Below are 19,451 nucleotides of genomic sequence, written 5' to 3'. Positions count from 1 at the left end.
GCCAATTATGGTAAGAGCCCAAATGTCCACCAACTGCAGAATGGATAAAGAAGATGTTGTACATGAAGTATTATTCTGCCATAAAAAAAGATTAAAATCTTGCCATTTGCAACAACATAGATGGGAGTTAGAGAGTATAATGCTAAGCAAAATAAATTAGTCACAGAAAAACAAATATCAGATGATTTCACCCATATGTGGAATTTAAGAAACAACACAAATGAGCAAAGAGGGGAAAAAAGAGGGATAGGCAAACCAAGAAACAGATTTTTTTTTTTTTTTTTTTTTTTTTTTTTACGAGAGAAATCACAAGAGAGGCAGGCAGAGAGAGAGGAAGGGAAGCAGGCTCCCCGCTGAGCTGAGAGCCCGATGTGGGACTCGATCCCAGGACCCTGAGATCATGACCTGAGCCGAAGGCAGCAGCTTAACCCACTGAGCCACCCAGGCGCCCCCCAAGAAACAGATTCTTAACTACAGAGATCAAACTGATGGTGACCAGAGGGGATGTGGGGGGGATGTGTGAAATAGGTGCTGGGAATGTACACTTATACCGTGATAAGCACTGAGTAATATATGGAAATGTTGAATCACTACATAGTACACTTGAAACTGACAAATACTGTATGTTAACTGTAATGGAATTTAAATTAAAAACTTAATTAAAAATGTAAAAAAATGGGGGCGCCTGGGTGGCTCAGCGGGTTAAAGCCTCTGCCTTCAGCTCAGGTCATGATCCCAGGGTCCTGGGATCGAGCCCCGCATCGGGCTCTCTGCTTGGCTGGGAGCCTGCTTCCTCCTCTCTCTCTCTCTGCCTGCCTCTCTGCCTACTTGTAATCTCTATCTGTCAAATAAATAAATCTTTAAAAAAAAAATGTAAAAAAATAAAGAAATATAGGAAATAGCAGCCATTTTCTCTGGGGTTTTTAATTATGTTAACTACAAAGACTTCTTTTCTAGGATGCCAATCGATTCAGAATATATGATTCAATATCTTTTGAAGGGTATTACCAATGCAGTCATAGGGAAAGTGTTTCCTCATCATTTTGAAGGTTGCCTAGAACCCAGTGCTCACCGTTTAGCCAATGGTCGGTTTATTATGGTTCCTGCACATGTGGTTAGTGCCTTGAGGAAGGGGCCCACAGCCAGCATGGAAAACTGCATGAATGTCAAAAACCTGAGTTGCCCTAAAAGGAGTTGCTCCCACAAGTTCACTCACCATAATCCTGAAGCCTCTTGGCCACATCCACAGCTTCAATATTTGCAGACTTTTTGAAGGGCCTTGTATCCAAAATAAATTCATGAGCCACATAACCTGGAAAATTGTTTCAGCTCAAGATTAGCATCAGTTTGTTTTACCCAACCAAATGAACAAATAAATCAGCTTTTTAACACATATCAACAAAGTACCAAGAAGCCATGGTCACTTGCCAAACTTATTGCTGGCAACAAAGACCTCGTCCACTTTATCAAATATAAAATATAAAAATAATTGTAAAAATAAAGATGTTTTTAACACATCAGGTCAGTGTGTCCAATCCTCAGTGCAAAACACACCCCTGAGCCAAGAGGCTGATGGAGCTGGGACTCAGGTGCCGATGTACTGCTGCAGGATTTGCCTAGAGGTTCCTAGGGATGAGATTTCTTCTCCTCTGTGGTTATAAAATCTACTTCCAACAGTTAAACATATCATCATGGGCCTGACTCTTTTATTACAAAATTATTTCTAGAGCTAAAGATACACTGACACTGTTTTAAGGAACTCTGCTCCCAGCATCAAATAACTTTCTTCTGAGTCTATGTAATATATAGTAAACCTGTATCTGTAGGGCACATATGTAATCGTATGTGATTCTTCAAAGGGGCTCTTGGGATTTTGGTTTCAGGCTTCAAGCTGAGAATCAGAAATTGGGGCTGTCAAACACCACACCACAAGTGGCAAGAAGCTGAAGAAGCCAAAGGCTCTGGAAGTCAGTTCACTTTGCTCTAGTCCTTGCACTAATGGCCCTCCAGGCCCAGGCTGCTATCTCCTCAGCATGAGCTATTTGATCACCCACCCGTCAGCAGGAATAAGTCATCAACTAAGTCAGCATTTTCATAAATAGAACAACATTTCTGGGGGAATCCAAATTCCCTGGTCCACACAACTGACGAGTTTCCTTCTAAGAAAGTATCTGCTCCTGAGATAATAATGTACACCTTCGTCTTAACCTACTTTTCCTGAATCTCAGCAAACAATGAATCTTACTTATAAATACAGAGTGGACATAATTCCTCAAGCCTGAGAACAGCTCCAGTCATTACTAGCTCCTGAGACCATCTGTAACTGCTCTGCTTCTTATGTAATGACTAGGTGAGAAGGGACTGGTTTTGTTAGAAAACGAAAGTATGAGAACCTGAAGCTTTAAATATACTGTCACTGATATTTTTAAATATTTATATTTAAATTTTTAAAAATATATTAATATTTATAATTTATATTTATAATATAAATAATTTATAATAATTCCAACAGTTAAACATATCATCATGGGCCTGACTCTTTTATTACAAAATTATTTCTAGAGCTAAAGATACACTGACACTGTTTTCAGGAACTGAAAACAGTTATATATTATATATTATATAATATATATAATATATAATATTATATATATAATATATACTATATTATTATATAATTAATATTATATATATAATATATACTATATTATTATATAATTAATATTATATATAATAATATAATATATAATATTAATTATATAATAATATAAATAATTTATAATATAAATAATTTATATTTATAATATATAATTTATATATATTTATATTATATATATATAATTTATATTATATTTATAATTAATATAATAAAATATATTTAAATATTTAACTATTTATATTTAAATATTTTTAAAATATTCTTCCTAACAATGATGGGGATTAAATTTGTAGGAAGTGGGATTCCAAAGTACAAGGCTGTATTCCTAGGTAGGTAGTCAGGGAGGAAAAGGTACCTAGAAGGAGTGACCAGTTGGGAGTGCTGGGTGGGGCAGGGGGCTGGGGGTGGCCAAGGAGAGTGGGAATGGTGAGATCATGTAAGTCTAGAAATCCTAAATACAAAATTGTCCCTACCCCATTTTGGTAGCCCAGCCTCAACCTTTAACCGTTCTTCCCTGAGCCTCTGGCAGCTACCCCACCACTGTGACACTGACCCAAGAAAGAAGGCTAACAGAGCTCACTGCTCTGAAGGATGCTCAGTGGGCTAAAGGGGAAGAGGGACACATGATGAAGGGAAGGAGTCACTCCCGCCGGCAGGCAGAGGGCAGTCTTCCAAAGAGAAGTTCAGTCTCACAGAGCCCCGCCCGGTATTGTTACACAAGTCCCCCACCACAGCCAGGCGGTTTGGAAAGAGCTCCATTTTCAAAATAAGGTTCAGATGTTATTTTCTAAATCCATATCCTAAGGTGTTCAAATGGAAACAGTGTAATTTCAGTGTATCTCTCTCTCTCTCTCTGTACTTGAGCCCTGAAGGGGGTGAAACTGATTCTTGGTGGCTGTTAGAGGCCAGAACCCAAGATGTTCATCTTTGTTTATATTTTTTAAAGAGAAAAGATACACAAACCTTCTATGGCATATGGTGAGTCAGGGCAACTTGAAGTAGAAATTACATAAACTGATCAGCACAAGTTTTAGTTTTCTCTGGAGTTGATGTTCCTGCTGGGCCTAACCATGACTATAGCTGAGAGTCTGAAAAGATAACAAGTTAAAGGACCAAGGAGGGGAGGGTGGCATGATGGAAAACCAGAATAAAAGTGGCTTGGCTCTAAGCTCCGCATCCTCAGAGTGACTACCTAAAAAATAAATGGAACTCACTGACTAATTGCTCATAAAGCTTATTAGGAGGGCAATCAGGGCTTGGTCAAGCTTTTCAGTTGCAATCCAGGGACCATAACTAATAGAATCAAAACTGCAAAACTGAATGTTTCCTTGGAAATGAGGTCGGGTAGGTGGGGCCTCTGGCCTCAGGAGGGTCACTTCCTGGCCTGGGATGTGTAGGCCCATCCCCTGAGGCCCATGTCTGCCCATAAAGGCCACTGGGAAACCAACTGAGGAACAGGAATTTCCAGGCAGTGTTAGGTTTGTCTGAGGTAAAAAAAGGGATAGGCATTTAAGAAATTAAAACCTAAATAAAACTTTGGGATACTAATAAAGTTGCTTACTCCACTGACAAAAACTCCATTTAGATCCGTAAGCTTAGCCTCCCACAAGAGTAGACATCTATGAATTTTTTTAATTCCTCCTTTTAAAAAAGGTACCATCTTAAAACAAAAAACACTCAACTGGATGTTTTTCTTTTCTTTCTTTCTTTCTTTTTTTTTTTTTTAAGATTTTTTTACTTATTTATTTGACAGAGAACACAAGTAGGCAGAGAGGCAGGCAGAGAGAGAGGGGAAGCAGACTCCCCACGGAGCAGAGAGCCCGGTGCAGGGCTGGATCCCAGGACCCTGGGATCATGACCTGAGCTAAAGGCAGAGGCTTTAACCCACTGAGCCACCCAGGAGCCCCTGTTCTTCAATAAATAAGAATTTATCATTAAAACAAACAAACAAAAAAAAGATACCATTCTACCTGAGGTAATTCCTTTCTTTCCTCATTCTAAATACTACTGCTTTTTCCCCAACCCAATTCTTGCTTGTCACTTCCTTACTTCAGAAAACCATAAGCCTCAGTGGTTTAGCTGGTATTTTCAAATCTCTCAAAGAAATGGTTCATAAAGGAACCATTGATCCTGGTTCCTTTATGAACCAGGAGTTCATTATATTTATGAAGCCTGGAGTTCATTAAAATTATTGCCTCATAGTCATCTGTAATTCCAAAGTCCTTTATATAGAACTAGTAAATATGATTAAGATGAATAATGGTCTTTTAACATTGCCATTAGACATGTTGGAATGCAATGTGTTTATTAAGAACATTTCTATTTTGGGCCCTCGGGAGGTATGGTGACAATTCTTTTCTAGGCCCTAGAATACTCAGCTTCAAATTATATAAGGAATGTGTTTACCAGACCAAACATGAGACAATTTTTTATTTCATGAACTTTGGGATTATGTAGTAAAATCTGTAATCACCAATATATCTCTGCGTGGGATGAGAAATACAATTTATTATTTAATTCTGGGATGAAATGTCAAAACAAATGGAAATTGCATCTATCATTTTGTGCTGCAAATACCCTAGGACTGAGACCGTCTCTGCTTAAAGCAGTCACTCAAATGCTAAGCTCATGGTGGGCACCTGAGAGACGCTTGTTTACTTTCTCTGCTAGGCTGCCATTGTACCCCCCCATGCAATCCAGATACTTGCATTCTTTTTTTTTTTTTTTTTTTTTTGGATTACATGCATTCTTGCTTTAAAAAACTAAACTTCAGACAGCACAACTGTGTGAACACTAAAAATTGTGACTCGTACATTTAAAGTGGGTCATTTGTATAGTATGTGAATTCTGCCTCAATGAAGTTTTCAAATAAAGTTAATCATAAGTAAATTTCAAATACCTTAAAAAAATGAACAGAAAAAAACCCCTAAAGCTTGTCAATTAAAGCAAAAAGGTCAGGGGGTGCCTGAGTGGTTCAGTGGGTTAGGCCTCTGCCTTCAGCTCAGGTCATGATCTCAGGGTCCTGGGATCGAGCCCCATATTGGGTTCTCTGCTCAGCAGGGAGTCTGCTTCCACCTCTCTCTCGGACTGCCTCTCTGCCTACTTGTGATCTCTGTCTGTCGAATAAAAAAAATAAAATCTTTTTTAAAAAAAAAGCAAAAAGATCATTTTTTCAACCACCAGAATGGCAAAGATAACTTTGTTTTTGTTGGTGGTGTCTTTTCAGCCTGGCTCCTGGTATTCACTAGGCCCTCATGTGATGGTTACTTCATATGCTAATAGCATGAAATAAATTGGTACAAAGTCTCTGTGGGGACAACCAGGCCACACATACAAAGAGCTTAAATGCATTCATTCTCTGAGATAACAATTTTTCTTCTATAGCTCTAAACTCAGGAAATAATCAGAAATGTTTTTTAGAAATCTAAATAAAAAAGAGATTTGTCACAGCATTGTTACAAATGTAAAGCAAACAACGAGGGGGAAAACATTATAGGATTACCTAGATCCTGGTATATCCATATAATAGAATCAACATAGCTACTTTCAAAGAACATTTAATGACAAGGGGAAATGATCACAATATAAGATAAGTTTAAAAAACAGTACACAAACTGTATTTGTAATGTGATTTCAAGAAAAAATATAGCAAAATATTAATTGTGGTTATGTCTGCTCAACGAAACCATAGATCATTTATATTTCTTTCCTCATGGTTTTTATCTTCCCAAATTTTTTGTTCAGTATACACAAATTACTTACATACGCTGACGAAACAAATACTTAAATCAATCCTGAAGGTCAATACATAAGCAGGATGCATGGAGCTCTGTTTGAATAAATTAATTAGTAGCTTTTGTAGATTCTTCAATACCCACCTCAGAAGCATTTTACTGTATTGCTTAGAGACGTATGGTCCACAATTTTCTTCCCTAATCTCTGGGGAGCATTCCTAACCAGAGCTTCTAGTTATTTAGCTCTTTTCTATTTTCAAACTCCAGAACTAACCCTTTCAATACATATTTTTAAGGCAAGATCCCAGATGTAGATATTACTCCACCTGAGCTGGAGAAACAGAGTCAGAATGGCCTCCTTCTTGTGGCCCATGCTGCTTATTGACTGTCGTCTCTCTGCTCCAAGCTTCAAGTCCCCATCCCTCCCTGTCTCTGATTCTGTGCCCACAACCAACGTGCTGCCTATCTACCTGGCTCTTAGCACCCTCTCCTCCTATCACCTCCAGGATGACTTTGTTCACCCATCTATTATTCCTTCTGTTGTAGCTTCGCTTTCCCCTCTTCAATTCCTTTTCTCTGGCAGTTTAAAATCATGTTCTTTTCTTATTTCAAAACAAAACTGCGTCCTATTGGAGCAGCTTCCACCTGTCCCCTGCCTTCACCACCAAACTCCCCCAAACCATGAATGCCTCTCCCTTCTTTTCCCCACCCTCAGTCCATTTCTCAGCTCACTTCCATTTGGCATCTGCCTTATCATTTTTGTCCTAATTCTTTCAAAGGTGACCAAAATGTTCATAATTGTTAAAGGCAAGGTTCTTTTTAAGACTCATGTCATAAGACCAGTCTGTTTCTGCTGTGCAACACTGCATACCTAGATCCTGGTATATCCATTATGGTGGGCCAGGCATGACTGACAGGTATAGGTGCTAGAGAGTGGAAGCAGACAGTCTTTATCCTGCAGGAGTCAAGGTCAGATGGAGAGAGCCAGATAAGAAACGGAGAGGGAGAAATCTTCAGTCATGGAGGGAACAAGGGAAGGAGTAGTTCTCTTTGCCAGGAAAATAGGGCTTCAGGGGGGAGGTGAAGCCAGAACAGAGACACACAGGACAAGCAGGGGCTTTTCTTGGGAGAGGTACTGTGACAAATGCAGAGGCCCTAAGGCTGCCTCAAGCATGGAATCCTCCCTCACCAGGTGCCCCTTTCCTGCTCATCTCTGTTAATGGAACCATCTGCTTGACGGGTTTTGCTCTAGTTTCTCAAAACTCTTTTCTTGGGTTTCACCATTTCTAAGAGTCTGCTTGTAGAGTCTGTGCCCAAAGCTAAATTTCTGCAGATATGTCTGGCTCCATCCCCTCCCCATCTTCCAGGGTGACTTTGTTCCCCTTTCTATTATTCCAACTATTGTACCTCTATTATCAGAGTTAAGAGGCTTACACAGAAATTCTCTTCACTCTCAAATAATCAGTAACTAAGTCCTATTGATTCTACTTCTAATAGGATGTTCATCCCCTGCAAATTTTCTTAATGACTTTATCATTCTCCTAATCCTGTCATTCCTCTGATCAAAAAAACATTTCATGGCTGTCATCTGACTCAAGGGTAAAGCTAAGAGCCTTCTGAGACCTTCAAGGCCCCAAGCTGCCTCTCCAACTTCATTCTTCATCTCTTTCCCTTCCTCCTATCCCATCCATCAACCCCGGCCAAAGCCTCCCACCACCTAGACAACTCTGGCTTGCTGCAGTCTCTGTTTACTGGGGTCTGCTCCTCTCTCATCCAGGTTCATCTCAAGGGGCTCCTGCCAGAAGTCTCTCCCAATTATTCTGCCCCTCCTCTGTCCAGTCTGAATTACTCCACTCTTCAAGAGGCATTCCCATAGCACTTTGTGAGGTAATAAGCTCTCAATATTTATGTATGCATCTCTCAGTGGGTGTGGCTCCTTGTTGACCTGGGCTGTGTACACTAATGGCATTACACAGCCTTCCAAATACTAATACTAATACTCCTAAACTGTTCACTAAATAGAAATTATTTCCAAAAAATCTATGCTTTCCTCTGGTATATGCTAAGAAACGGAAGTTTCCTACCCACTGTAGAAAACCATTAGGTCAAACTTGGTCAAGAAAAAAACCAAGGTGATGGTAAATTAAGGTTGATACTTGCCTCTTGCACCCCGGAAAAGGACTCTATAGTGTTTTTCTAAACGCTTGGCCATGTAGTTGGCATTTAATATAGCAATTTCTGTGGCCTGTTTAAGACCCTTGCCTCCCATCATCTGCAACAGAGAGAGAAAGAGTCATCAACCACAGAATAAGTAAAACTAATGGACACCAATCAAAGACACACCCAAATAAATCTGATTTACAAAGGGAGTCATCCCACTATCACTCTGGATTACAGATGGGTATAAAATCCCAACAAGGAGGTCTGCCAGTCTTTTCTAAGTCTGAAATTAATTTTAGTTTTCTCCTTGGAACATAACTTTATATTTCTTATAAAAATAACAAAGTAGTAACAAAGTAACAATAAGGAACAAAGTAACAAAGTTTACAACAGGGTAAAATTGGTTGCTGGCTGTGTTTTATCCAAGGAAGAAAAAAAATAAGACTCTTTTTTTTTTAAGATTTATTATTTATTTATTTGACAGACAGAGATCACAAGTAGGTGGAGAGGCAGGCAGAGAGAAAGAGAGGGGAAGCAGGCTCCCCGCTGAGTAGAGAGCCCCATGCAGGGCTTGATCCTAGGATCCTGGGATCATGACCTGAGCCGAAGGCAGAGGCTTTAACCCACTGAGCCACCCAGGCACCCCAGAATAAGAGACTCTTGATCACAAGAAATTAACTGAGAGTTGCTGGAGGAAAGGAAGGTGGAGGGATGGGTAACTGGGTGAAGGACATTGGGAGGGTATATGTTGTAATGAGCACTGGGTGTTATATAAGACTGATGAGTCACAGACCTATACCTCTGAAACAAAAAATATATGTTAACTAACTGAATTTAAACTTTAAAAAAAGAAAAAAAAGAGGAAAAAGCATCTTAGATTACATGCACTTGGGAGAGCTTATGTTTGTGAATTTACTGTGAATTTGTGTTTGTGAATTACTGTGAATTTGAAATGTCTTGGTAATTGCCAGAAATCTCATGCGATCTTGACCCAAATCCCCCCGAATCAATTCTGTGTGGTTTGTCTTACAGTTGTCCATACTCAGGGTCATTTATATGTTTAACAACAGCCAGAGTTGATATTATCCTTTTCTGATACTTTCTAAATCCCTGTGGTTACACAGGGTGAACATTATCACCAGCAAAGAGCTTAAAATCAAGATTGCACCAATTTTTATTGTTGACATTCTTTCCAGAATACCTCATGTATGATGGAGGCTTGGCATATATTAAATACATAATTAGTATCAAGCACATGAGAAAGCATCAAATAAAACAGTGACACCAATGTCCAAAGTAAGGAGAGGACATATCTTGCCAAGCTGGACAAAGAAGGGTTACCAGAGTATGAGTCAGAACTTGAGTGGAAATCTAAAAATGGGTGGAATTTGGAGAGGCAAAAAGAAAGGGGAAGGAGCTCCAGGTGATAAGAATGACAAAAACCATGGCAGCGTGGAAGTGAAGGCACAGGGCTGCAGTCTGGGGGTTACTGTCGAGGTGGTGGGCTGTGACAATCCTCTTATAAGATTCAAACCTTTGCTATGAAGAACTTGGATTTGGCTCAGCCAGTCAATGGCTCTCAACTCAGGGGTCACCTGGAAAGTTTGATGACCCAACCCCCACCTCCCACATGCTGAATTTGATTCCCTCTGGGATGGGGCCTAGGCATGTGCATTTTGCGAAGAATCCCCTAAGGACTCTGTGTAGGCTAATAAGACTGAGCAGAAAAGGCAAAAGGAAACTAGAAGATAATCTGGGCCTTTAGGGGAATCCTGCTATACTACAGAGTGTCCAAGATGGACTGAAGCAGGGAAGAAGGTAGTTCTAGAACCCAGGCAACAGCCTGAAATAAAGAGAGGGGGGTAGTTTAAAACCTATTTTATTTATTTCATTTATAGTGGAGATTATAAATGTCTGGTATTCCTGGCATATGGCCAAACGAGACTTGGGACATTATTTTCTGCTATGTGGGAAATACTCTCTAACTCAAAAATAACCATAATAAATAATCCAGGTTTATAGGATCTCAGAACCAAAAGGAACCTGAGAATAAGATTCTGTTTGTAAAGAAGCAGACCTTTACTATGATTGTTTTTGTTGTTACTATTTGTAAAACAACTCGAATATCACTTTTTTTAAAAAAATTTTATTTTTTTATTTTTTAAGATTTTTAAAAATTTATCTATTTGACAGAGATCACAAGTAGGCAGAGAGGCAGACAGAGAGAGGAGGAAGCAGGCTCCCCGACGAGCAGAGAGCCGGATGCGGAGCTCGATCCCAGGACCCTGGGATCATGACCTGAGCCAAAGGCAGAGGCTTAACCCACTGAGCCACCCAGGCACCCCTCGAATATCACTTTTAAAAGGAGGTCTTAGTCTCTGAGGTACAGAATTGTTGTTTCAGCTTCCCAGAAAGTTTTCATTAAGAATCATAAATGCCGCACTGTTTCAGAGTAATAGCCAGCCCCAGAGAGCCATTCAGCATGACTTGAATAGCTGAGTTTTGGAGTCTTATTTCACTAGAAGCCACTCTTCCTTTAAGGAGGGAAGCCAGTTTGGGAATGCTGCTTAATTAGCTGCTGAACAAGTGTTCCTATCCAATGCACAGGAGGTGGGCAGGCCCATTTGAACAAGAGCTGTATGAAATAAACTCTGGCTCTAGAGTTTTTTGGAGAAACACAAAGAAAGGAAAGCTGTTCTCTAACAAAGTCTAATTACTCCATAGAGTTATAGTTCCACAGGCTCTAAAGGGCAAAGAGCTTTGGGAAACTACCACATAAGCAAATTTCTGCTATTTTTTAGTCTTATCTTCAAGGTACCTAAGAAATAAAAAGCAACATGAGATTTATTCCTAAAGATTTACCTCAGGATTTCAACCAAGTATAATAATTAGTACATGCACTGTTTTTCACTTACAAGAGGCTATACAAATCCTACAGGAAACTAAAATGACGTAGCCAGAACATGCATATGACTCATGGAACTTAACTTGGTCTGGAAAAACATATCTGGCATGTCTAGTTTCTGTGATGTTAAACCCACTATGAAAAACCAAAGGAAATAGCACTGTGAGAAGAGATGAAATAAAATTTATCTCATCTCTTTAAGAAGGTTTCTTCCACCTAAGTCAGCAATCTTCACTGAACCACATCTCAGGTCATGGATTTCTTCTTCTTCTTTTTTAAAGATTTTATCTATTTATTTATTTGGGTGGGGGAGGAGCAGAGGGAGAGACAATCTGTAGCAGACTCTGACTGAGTGCAGAGAGGGAGAGAGAGAGAGAGAGAAAGAGAGATGGGAGGAGTGGCAAAGGAAGAGACAATCTGTAGCAGACTCTGAGCTGAGTGCAGAGCCCCATGTGGGACTCGATCTCATAACCACAAGATCATGACCTGAGCTGAAACCAAGAGTTGGACACTTAAGCAACTGAGCTACCCAGGCACCCCTGGATTTCTTCATTTTTAAGTCAAGGAGAAAGTCTTAGTTTCCCACCCACATATCACATTCCCTGCCTGCCTAACACAGTCACAGGCCTTACCTTAATATAGGCCCACGAAATGGGCAAGATGGAACTAGAGCCCCATGGGGCTGCACTAACAGTACCCACAGGTCGGTCATCCTCACTTGGCTTTACCGAGATGATGGGATGACTGGGCAGGAAAGGGGCAAGATGCTTCTTCCTGTTATTTTTAAACACAAATTCAGAAGATATAATGAAAAGATCCAGACCAAACAAATAGGCAAGTGCTAAGCCCTCTCCAAAAGCTCTATTCCTAGTAGAGGAACTCAGAGTGGAGAGGACCCGACACTTGCTAAGAAACAGATGTTCAGGAAATATTCCTTCCTTCCTCCTCTTCACAAGTCATCAGTGTCCCAGTGGCTCACCAGAGAACTATGGCAGATGACTTGGCAGATAGGCAGCTGTGAAATAGCTTGCAATGAACTCACCAGGATGTGGGGACCTCCCAGCCTCACGCCCCATATTCTTTCCCGAGGCATCTAAGGGACAGAAAGTGCTGCTGAGAGGGAGCCCTATGGGCCTAAACATCAGAGGCCAGCACTGAACATTACTGTCCCACCTCCCCACAGCTGAGGTACTGAGGTGACCCCACTAGTTACAAATAATAATAATCAAAAAGAAAAACAGGAAAAACCAAGAGGGACAGGTTCCCAGCAACCTGAAGTCTGGGACCTTTGGTCCATTTTTGAAAAAATGAAGAAACTCAGGAAATGGCTACTCAGCATCATTTTCACAAGATGATTCAACTTCACAGTGTAAAAAGTTATCAACAGCTATGAGACACTCCTTTAGTGCTATTCTGACCTCATCTAATTATTTCTAGTATTAAGGTCTGTTTCCTTCTGACTTCTCTCAGATATAGTAAGAATCCAGCCTGCAAAGTGTTTAACACTTTACATGCAACTCACTTCTTTCTTTTTCTTTCTTTGTTGAGAACATCTAATTTCTACTCTCTTAGCAAATGTCAAATATACAATACAGTGTTATCAATAGTAATCAACATGTTTTACATGTTACACATCTCATAACTTAAAGTTTATACCCTTTACCAACCTCTCCCCACTCATCCCCACCCCCAGCTCCCCAGCTCCTGGCAAGCAATTTTTTCCTATGAGTTCTTTCTGTTATTGATAGATAATTCACTTTCAACATAACCATCAGCTGATTTCTTTCTTAAAAAGAATGAATAAAAAGAAAAGCTTCTTGGAAATCTATTAAAGTCTAAGGGACACTTGCAGGTGCTAATATTCCAGTTCAGATACGTAATGCCTCAGTGAACTCCCTATTCATTGCTCTGCTAATAAACGGCTCTGTCTACACATGACTAGGAGCTTAGTGCAGCCAATCGAGCACTATGGTTAATAAAATCTACTTATGCTCCTCTTTGAGCATCCCCTTAATCACCCTTCTCACTGCTTCTCTCCCAGCCCCTACAAGCACACTAGATATGAAGGTGTCCATGACACTTGAAGACCTTGATGAGAAGAACAGCAAATTTAGGGGCATTCTTTCATTTTTAGTCTCTAAAACCTTCCTGAAACAAGCAGCCCAGAACTCACACGCCAATGGGCCCCATGCCAGGGCCGCCTCCTCCATGGGGAATGCAGAAGGTCTTGTGAAGATTTAGGTGTGAGACATCAGACCCAAAATCTCCAGGACGACAGATTCCCACCTACCACAAAAGGAAAGAGCCAAAATCAAAAGTCAAGAGCTTGAAATGGTGCTCTGGAAAGGTAGCCATCCTATTTACTGCAGCCTCTCCCTTTAGAGGAAAAGGCAGGCAGAGCTGTTCACAGAAATTTTCTCAATACTGGCCAAGTTCTGCAGTCAAAACCTCACATCCCACAGGCAGCCTGGCTTATAGTTTCTATGGAAACAGCAACTGACCATTTAGCCTAATTTAGATTTTAAAATGCAGATTTGAATATACAGTCAATTCCTAATTTTCCACCACAAGAGGGAGGAGAGGAAGCACCCTAAGCAAAAGAAAGGGAAGTACCTCCTTGCTGCACAGAGAGATTACTTTCACCCTAGCAACGTTACCTCCTCCTGTGTGGTTGGCTTTGAGTATCATGTACTTCGGGCACACCAGTGGAAGGGGATGAAAGGCCACCTGAGAGGATGCTGAGCCAAGGAAGGGAGGGAGACTGACAGTTTTCCTGAGACCACCCTAACACCAGCCACAACATTCAACAGGCCTTCCTGTCACTTCGGCATTAGGACTAATTTTCAATGTAGCCAAAGATGAAGCGTGCATTAATGCTAGTGAAGCAACAGACAATTCCTGGACCACACTTATAGAAACAATCAGACAGAAGTAAAGAAAAGCAGGAAGAATTTGAAATGGCTAAGTAAAACAAACCGAAACCAAAAATGAACAAAAAACAAAACCAACCCACGATCATAACAACAAACAATCACCAAGAAGTTAGGAAAACTCTGAAAGATCATGACATCCTCTGCTCTAATGCCCCTATAGCATTTGCTCAGGGTTGTATATTACACAGAACCCTATCCAACCCTCCCTCCCTCTCTCACTCTAACACACACACACACACACACACACACACACACACACACACACACACCATGTAAGTAATCAGGATTGGCTCTTCAGGGACAGAACTATTCAGCCACTTTACACTGAAAAAGTTGAAGCCAGATTAATGGCTTGTTCATTGTCAAGGGATACTGTGAGAGATCAACATCCAGAGTGGCCAGAACTTGGGTCTGAACTCCCATAGGCAGGGAGTCAAGTGACCTTCTTACCAGTAGCACCCCGAGAGAGATCCCAACTTCTGATGAACTAAGGACACTCAGTTCATTCCCTATATCCTGTTGTTCTCTTTATCTCCTCCCCAACCTCCACTATCACCTCCTTCAAATCTAACCTCCGAGAAATTGAAGCACTTTGCTTGAAATTGGCAATAAACAAAGTCAACCACAGTTCTAAATTCAGTATCATGTTTTAAGACAACTGTCAAGCAGTCAGAGGAGAAATCTTTTTCTGACTTAACCATTTTCCCAGGGAGTCCCTCTTTGTGTTGCCTACCTGTGCATTCATATTTGCCCCATCTAGATAGACCTGTCCTCCGTGTTGGTGGATCAGGTCACACACGTCACCAATGTTCTCTTCAAACACTCCATTGGTGGATGGGTATGTAATCATGATTGCTGCCAGGTTCTCCTTGTGTTTATCCACCTGTTGGATAGAAAAGAGCAGAGGGAGACAAAGGAGGATATGTTTATTGGCCAAACCCTTTCTTTTTACTTTACAGAATTAGGAAAGATGAAATCTTGGACTTTCCATTTCTGGAATTTTCTCAAAGTACCATGGCAATACAATTCACAGCCATTAGTCTTTTCTTAAGTCATTCCAAAGAAATAACAAAATGCCTTTAAGGTTAGGTCTCCAAGATCAAGACCTAAAAGACTATTGGAAAGATTGGGGGGGGGGGGGCGGCTGGGTGGCTCAGTTGGTTAAGCAACTGCCTCCAGCTCAGGTCATGATCCTGGAGTTCCGGGATTGAGTCCCATATCAGGGACTTGGCAGGGGGTCTGCTTCTCCCTCTGACCCTCCTTCTCATGCTCGCTCTCTCTCTCTCTCTCTCTCTCAAATAAATAAATAAAATATTTTTTAAAAAAGATTTTTGGGTATTTTAGGCTCAACTCCCCAAGGTTTTCCTTGGTTTTAGTCATCTGAATAATTATTTCAGATCTTTTTGGTTCCAGACATGTCTATTCTCACAGTTAATCTCTCTCTGCTCATCTTGCCATATCCACCACTATTCCATTTCCCTCTCATTCTGTTGAAATTAGAATTCCCATAAGGAGTGTTCTGCTCTGATAAAAAGAAATCTCCCTCACATTTCCTTTTCACAGAAAGCAAACATATATAAAAAGCACATTCCTGTTGTTCTGGCCAGTGAGTCAGAGCACGCTTATGTGGAAATGAAAAAAAAATTTTTTTAAAGGTCATATCCTATATTGGGGAAACTTAGTAATTACAACTACTACCCCAAAATATCTGATGGTATAAACTTTGTGGGGCTCCGGAAGGGGGGATGTATGGGAGAGACAAGCAGTGCTGTATGTTTTCAGCTTCCTTTGAAGGCAGTTACATGAAGTTCTCAGTCTCCATGCCTAGTAATCCTGACAAAATCACATTGCTATTCAACTGATTTCCTTCTCTCTTAAAGATGCAGCCTCCAGTCCACCAGTGGAAAGCAGATACAGTTGCTAGGCAACCTCTTCCTGGAGGTTGGGAGGTTGGGAGTGGGGGTTGATGTTGCAGGAAGGAGATGGAATGCTGCCTGAATTTCAGCAGGTAACAACTGGGACAGTCACACACATTTGCAAAATCTACATTTATGTTTTAATTCCCAACACAAAGATTGAGAATAAACTGTGACCGCTAGTTTGATTATTAATGGGGAAAACGGGGGAAGGATGGGCAGAAAGGAGGAGGCAGGCAGGCCCTGCAAGGAGTCGCCTTACTATGACCATGAATAATTCATTCAGTTTCTTACATATGCATTAAGAGGATGAGATTTCAGTTTAAAGGACCTTCTCCCGGTTAGTGAAGAAAGTAGACTATGTTCAGTTTTATTATGGACCAAAAACGTGACTGTTGCTTTTTATTTTTCTAATGGAGATGGTTAGGTTTTCTGATTTTACACCATTTTACCCAGCCCCATTCAGAGGAGGAACTGCAGTCTCTTAATTAGAATGCAAAGAAAGATAGAATTGATATAAACCATCCAGTCCCTTCTCCCCACTACCTCTTCCCAACCCAGACCTCGCCCATCTGTTTAGTGGAAGACGGGTACCATGGCCTTGAGGTGAGCTGTGTCAATATTCCCGTATTTATCCACCTCCACAGGCTGAATCTTCATGCCTGCCATGTGAGCACTTGCGGGATTGGTCCCATGTGCTGATTTTGGAATAAGGCAAACCTTAGGAATGAAAAGGAGAAAAAATCATCACCCGGCTACTCATGGCAGAAAAGTCCTACAAATGCTTGGAATACAGATTAAATCGGCACCATATGCTTTATTTAAACTATTTAAACTATTAGTTTATTAGTCACTACTGCCTTAAAATCTGCTATTATTTCGGTATTACTCTAGTGTAAAACAATGTCCGAAAGGAGTCTGCCTTTGAATCCACAAATATTGCTCTTTAAAGACTCATGTAATATTAGTACTCTCCTCCCTTATCTCAGCATAGCAAAAACCAGACCCAGGTTTACTGTGACCTTATCACAGTTACAACATGTAGAAAGAAGGCATCTTATAAGAACATGAGGTTGGAAGTTAAACCCTAGGACCCAAGTGCCCAAATCACAGCTTCAGTGCTCAGCATGGCTTTGCTGAGATCCAGGAGAGATGGCAATGGCAGACATAATTCCAAGGTCTTCCAGGGCTGATACATCAGTTATGTCAGCATTTACTGGATGCTTAACCTGTGCAATGAATTGTTAGTTGTCACACAAATCATAAGGTGAGAAGGAAAGCATGCCATGTGTTCATGGACAATGTTAGCAAATGTATAAACAGGGGCCCCAGGAACTCAGAATAAGGGGGTGTCACTTCAAGCGGAAGAGGGAAAGGGAAAGGGTTTCCAGAGCTAGAGCCCAAGCTATCCTTTAAAGATGAGCTGAATTCGGGCACCTGGGTGGCTCAGTGGGTTAAGCCGCTGCCTTCGGCTCAGGTCATGATCTCAGGGTCCTGGGATCGAGTCCCACATCGGGCTCTCTGCTCAGAAGCGAGCCTGCTTCCCTCTCTCTCTCTCTGCCTGCCTCTCTGTGATCTCTCTCTGTCAACCTGAGGGTTTTGAAGGGTCAAGGGTGGGAGGTTGGGGGAACAGGTGGTGGGTAATGGGGAGGGCACGTTTTGCACGGAGCACTGGGTGTTGTGCAAAAAGAATGAATACTGTTACGCTGAAAAAATAAATAAAATGGAAAAAAAATAAATAAATAAATAAATAAAATCTTTAAAAAAAAAAGAGATGAGCTGAATTCTTACAGAAGGTGGATGGTGAGTACAATTTTAGAATTCCCAGATTTAAATCATTTTCATTTCCTCCTACAAATCACATGGTCGCAAGCAAACGCATATCCTTGGGTAGATGTGATGACGCTGCACTACAGGAAAGTGCATCAAAGAGTTTTTCCCAACAGAAAGCAGCAGGAGAAGCAATGATCACCCTGAAAATAATCCTCCTATTTCTAAATCCCAGAACCATCACTGCAACCCCTTGAAGAGAAATGGATGGGCATTACAGAAACAGGCTTATGAAGGGGAAACTTGGCTTACAGCTGTTTCCTCAAAAACATCAAAGCTGTCTACTGAAGAAAAACGTGCGTACACAAGGCAAACTGTCACTTTTCTGTTGACAGAACATTTGTGCCTCTTTTGAATGGTTACTGGTCTCATGCTGATTATGCAGGGTGTCCTCAAATCCTTTTTCTAGCTTAAATGATTCCCTACTGTATTGACTTTCTTTAACTTCTCAACCAAAGTCACCTGTCCATTCCTATGAAGTATTTTTATTCTATCACAGAATCTTTGGATAAAAGGACATCTTCTGGGCAGAACATTGATCAAGAAGGAAAAGGCAAATATGAAAAATTAATATAGTCAACTTATTCAAGTTAAAAATTTTTGAATAAATATAAAATATTGGTTAGAATTTGTACCAGTGAAGTTCTGCTGAAAAAAAAGAAAAAAGCATTCAAGCTAAAAATGTCAACTGTCCTGTGGTAAGCTGAATAATGTATCCCCTAAAATGTCCATACCTGATCCCCAGAATCTGTGGATGTTATCTCAGGGCAAAATGGACTTTGTGACTGATTAAATCAGGTTCTTCAGAGGAGAAATTATGGATCTTGAAATCTGGGTTACCAGTTGGGCCCTAAATATATTCCCCAGTATTCTCAGCAGAGGGAAGCAGAGGGAGGTTTGACTATGAAGTAAGTAGAAAATTTCATGAATGAATGGGAGGATGGAGAGATGGCAGGAAGGGGCCCCAAGCCAAGGAATGCAGGAGGCCTCTAGAGAGGCAAAGAAACAGATTCTCTCCTGAATCCTCCAGAAGGAGGTAGCCTTGCCAACACCTTGACTTCAGCCAAGGGAAATCCAATTTTAGTCTCCTGGACTCTGTCAGAAAATAATTTTTTGTTTTTTTCAAGTCACTAAGTTTATGAGGATTTGTTACAGCTGCCACAGGAAACTAATACATATCCTGACATAAGGCAGCAGAAAGAAAAAAGTCTCGGCAGTTTTGTCAATGATCATTTATATGTTGCTGTTATATATTTCTGATTTTCTATGTGGAAATAGGAAACTTTATTTTTAATAATTTGGGGGGGACTTTTT

General features: G+C 40.6%; 1 protein-coding gene across 1 annotated transcript in view; it reads right to left on the bottom strand.

Annotated features, from left to right (window-relative positions):
- The window catches only part of GLDC (glycine decarboxylase), a 98,661-nt gene that overhangs the window by 10,793 nt on the left and 68,417 nt on the right, over window positions 1-19,451 (bottom strand). The window contains exons 17-22 of the mRNA XM_046023674.1: window positions 16,902-17,027; window positions 15,125-15,274; window positions 13,632-13,744; window positions 12,091-12,232; window positions 8,554-8,665; window positions 1,217-1,312 (exon numbers count right to left, since the gene is read on the bottom strand). Coding sequence (XP_045879630.1) covers window positions 1,217-1,312; window positions 8,554-8,665; window positions 12,091-12,232; window positions 13,632-13,744; window positions 15,125-15,274; window positions 16,902-17,027 — 739 coding nt within the window. The remainder of the gene's footprint in view (window positions 1-1,216; window positions 1,313-8,553; window positions 8,666-12,090; window positions 12,233-13,631; window positions 13,745-15,124; window positions 15,275-16,901; window positions 17,028-19,451) is intronic.

Source organism: Meles meles, chromosome 11, assembly GCF_922984935.1.
Source record: "Meles meles chromosome 11, mMelMel3.1 paternal haplotype, whole genome shotgun sequence".
Lineage (NCBI taxonomy): Eukaryota > Metazoa > Chordata > Mammalia > Carnivora > Mustelidae > Meles > Meles meles.
This window is presented reverse-complemented; position numbering and strand designations above follow the sequence as displayed.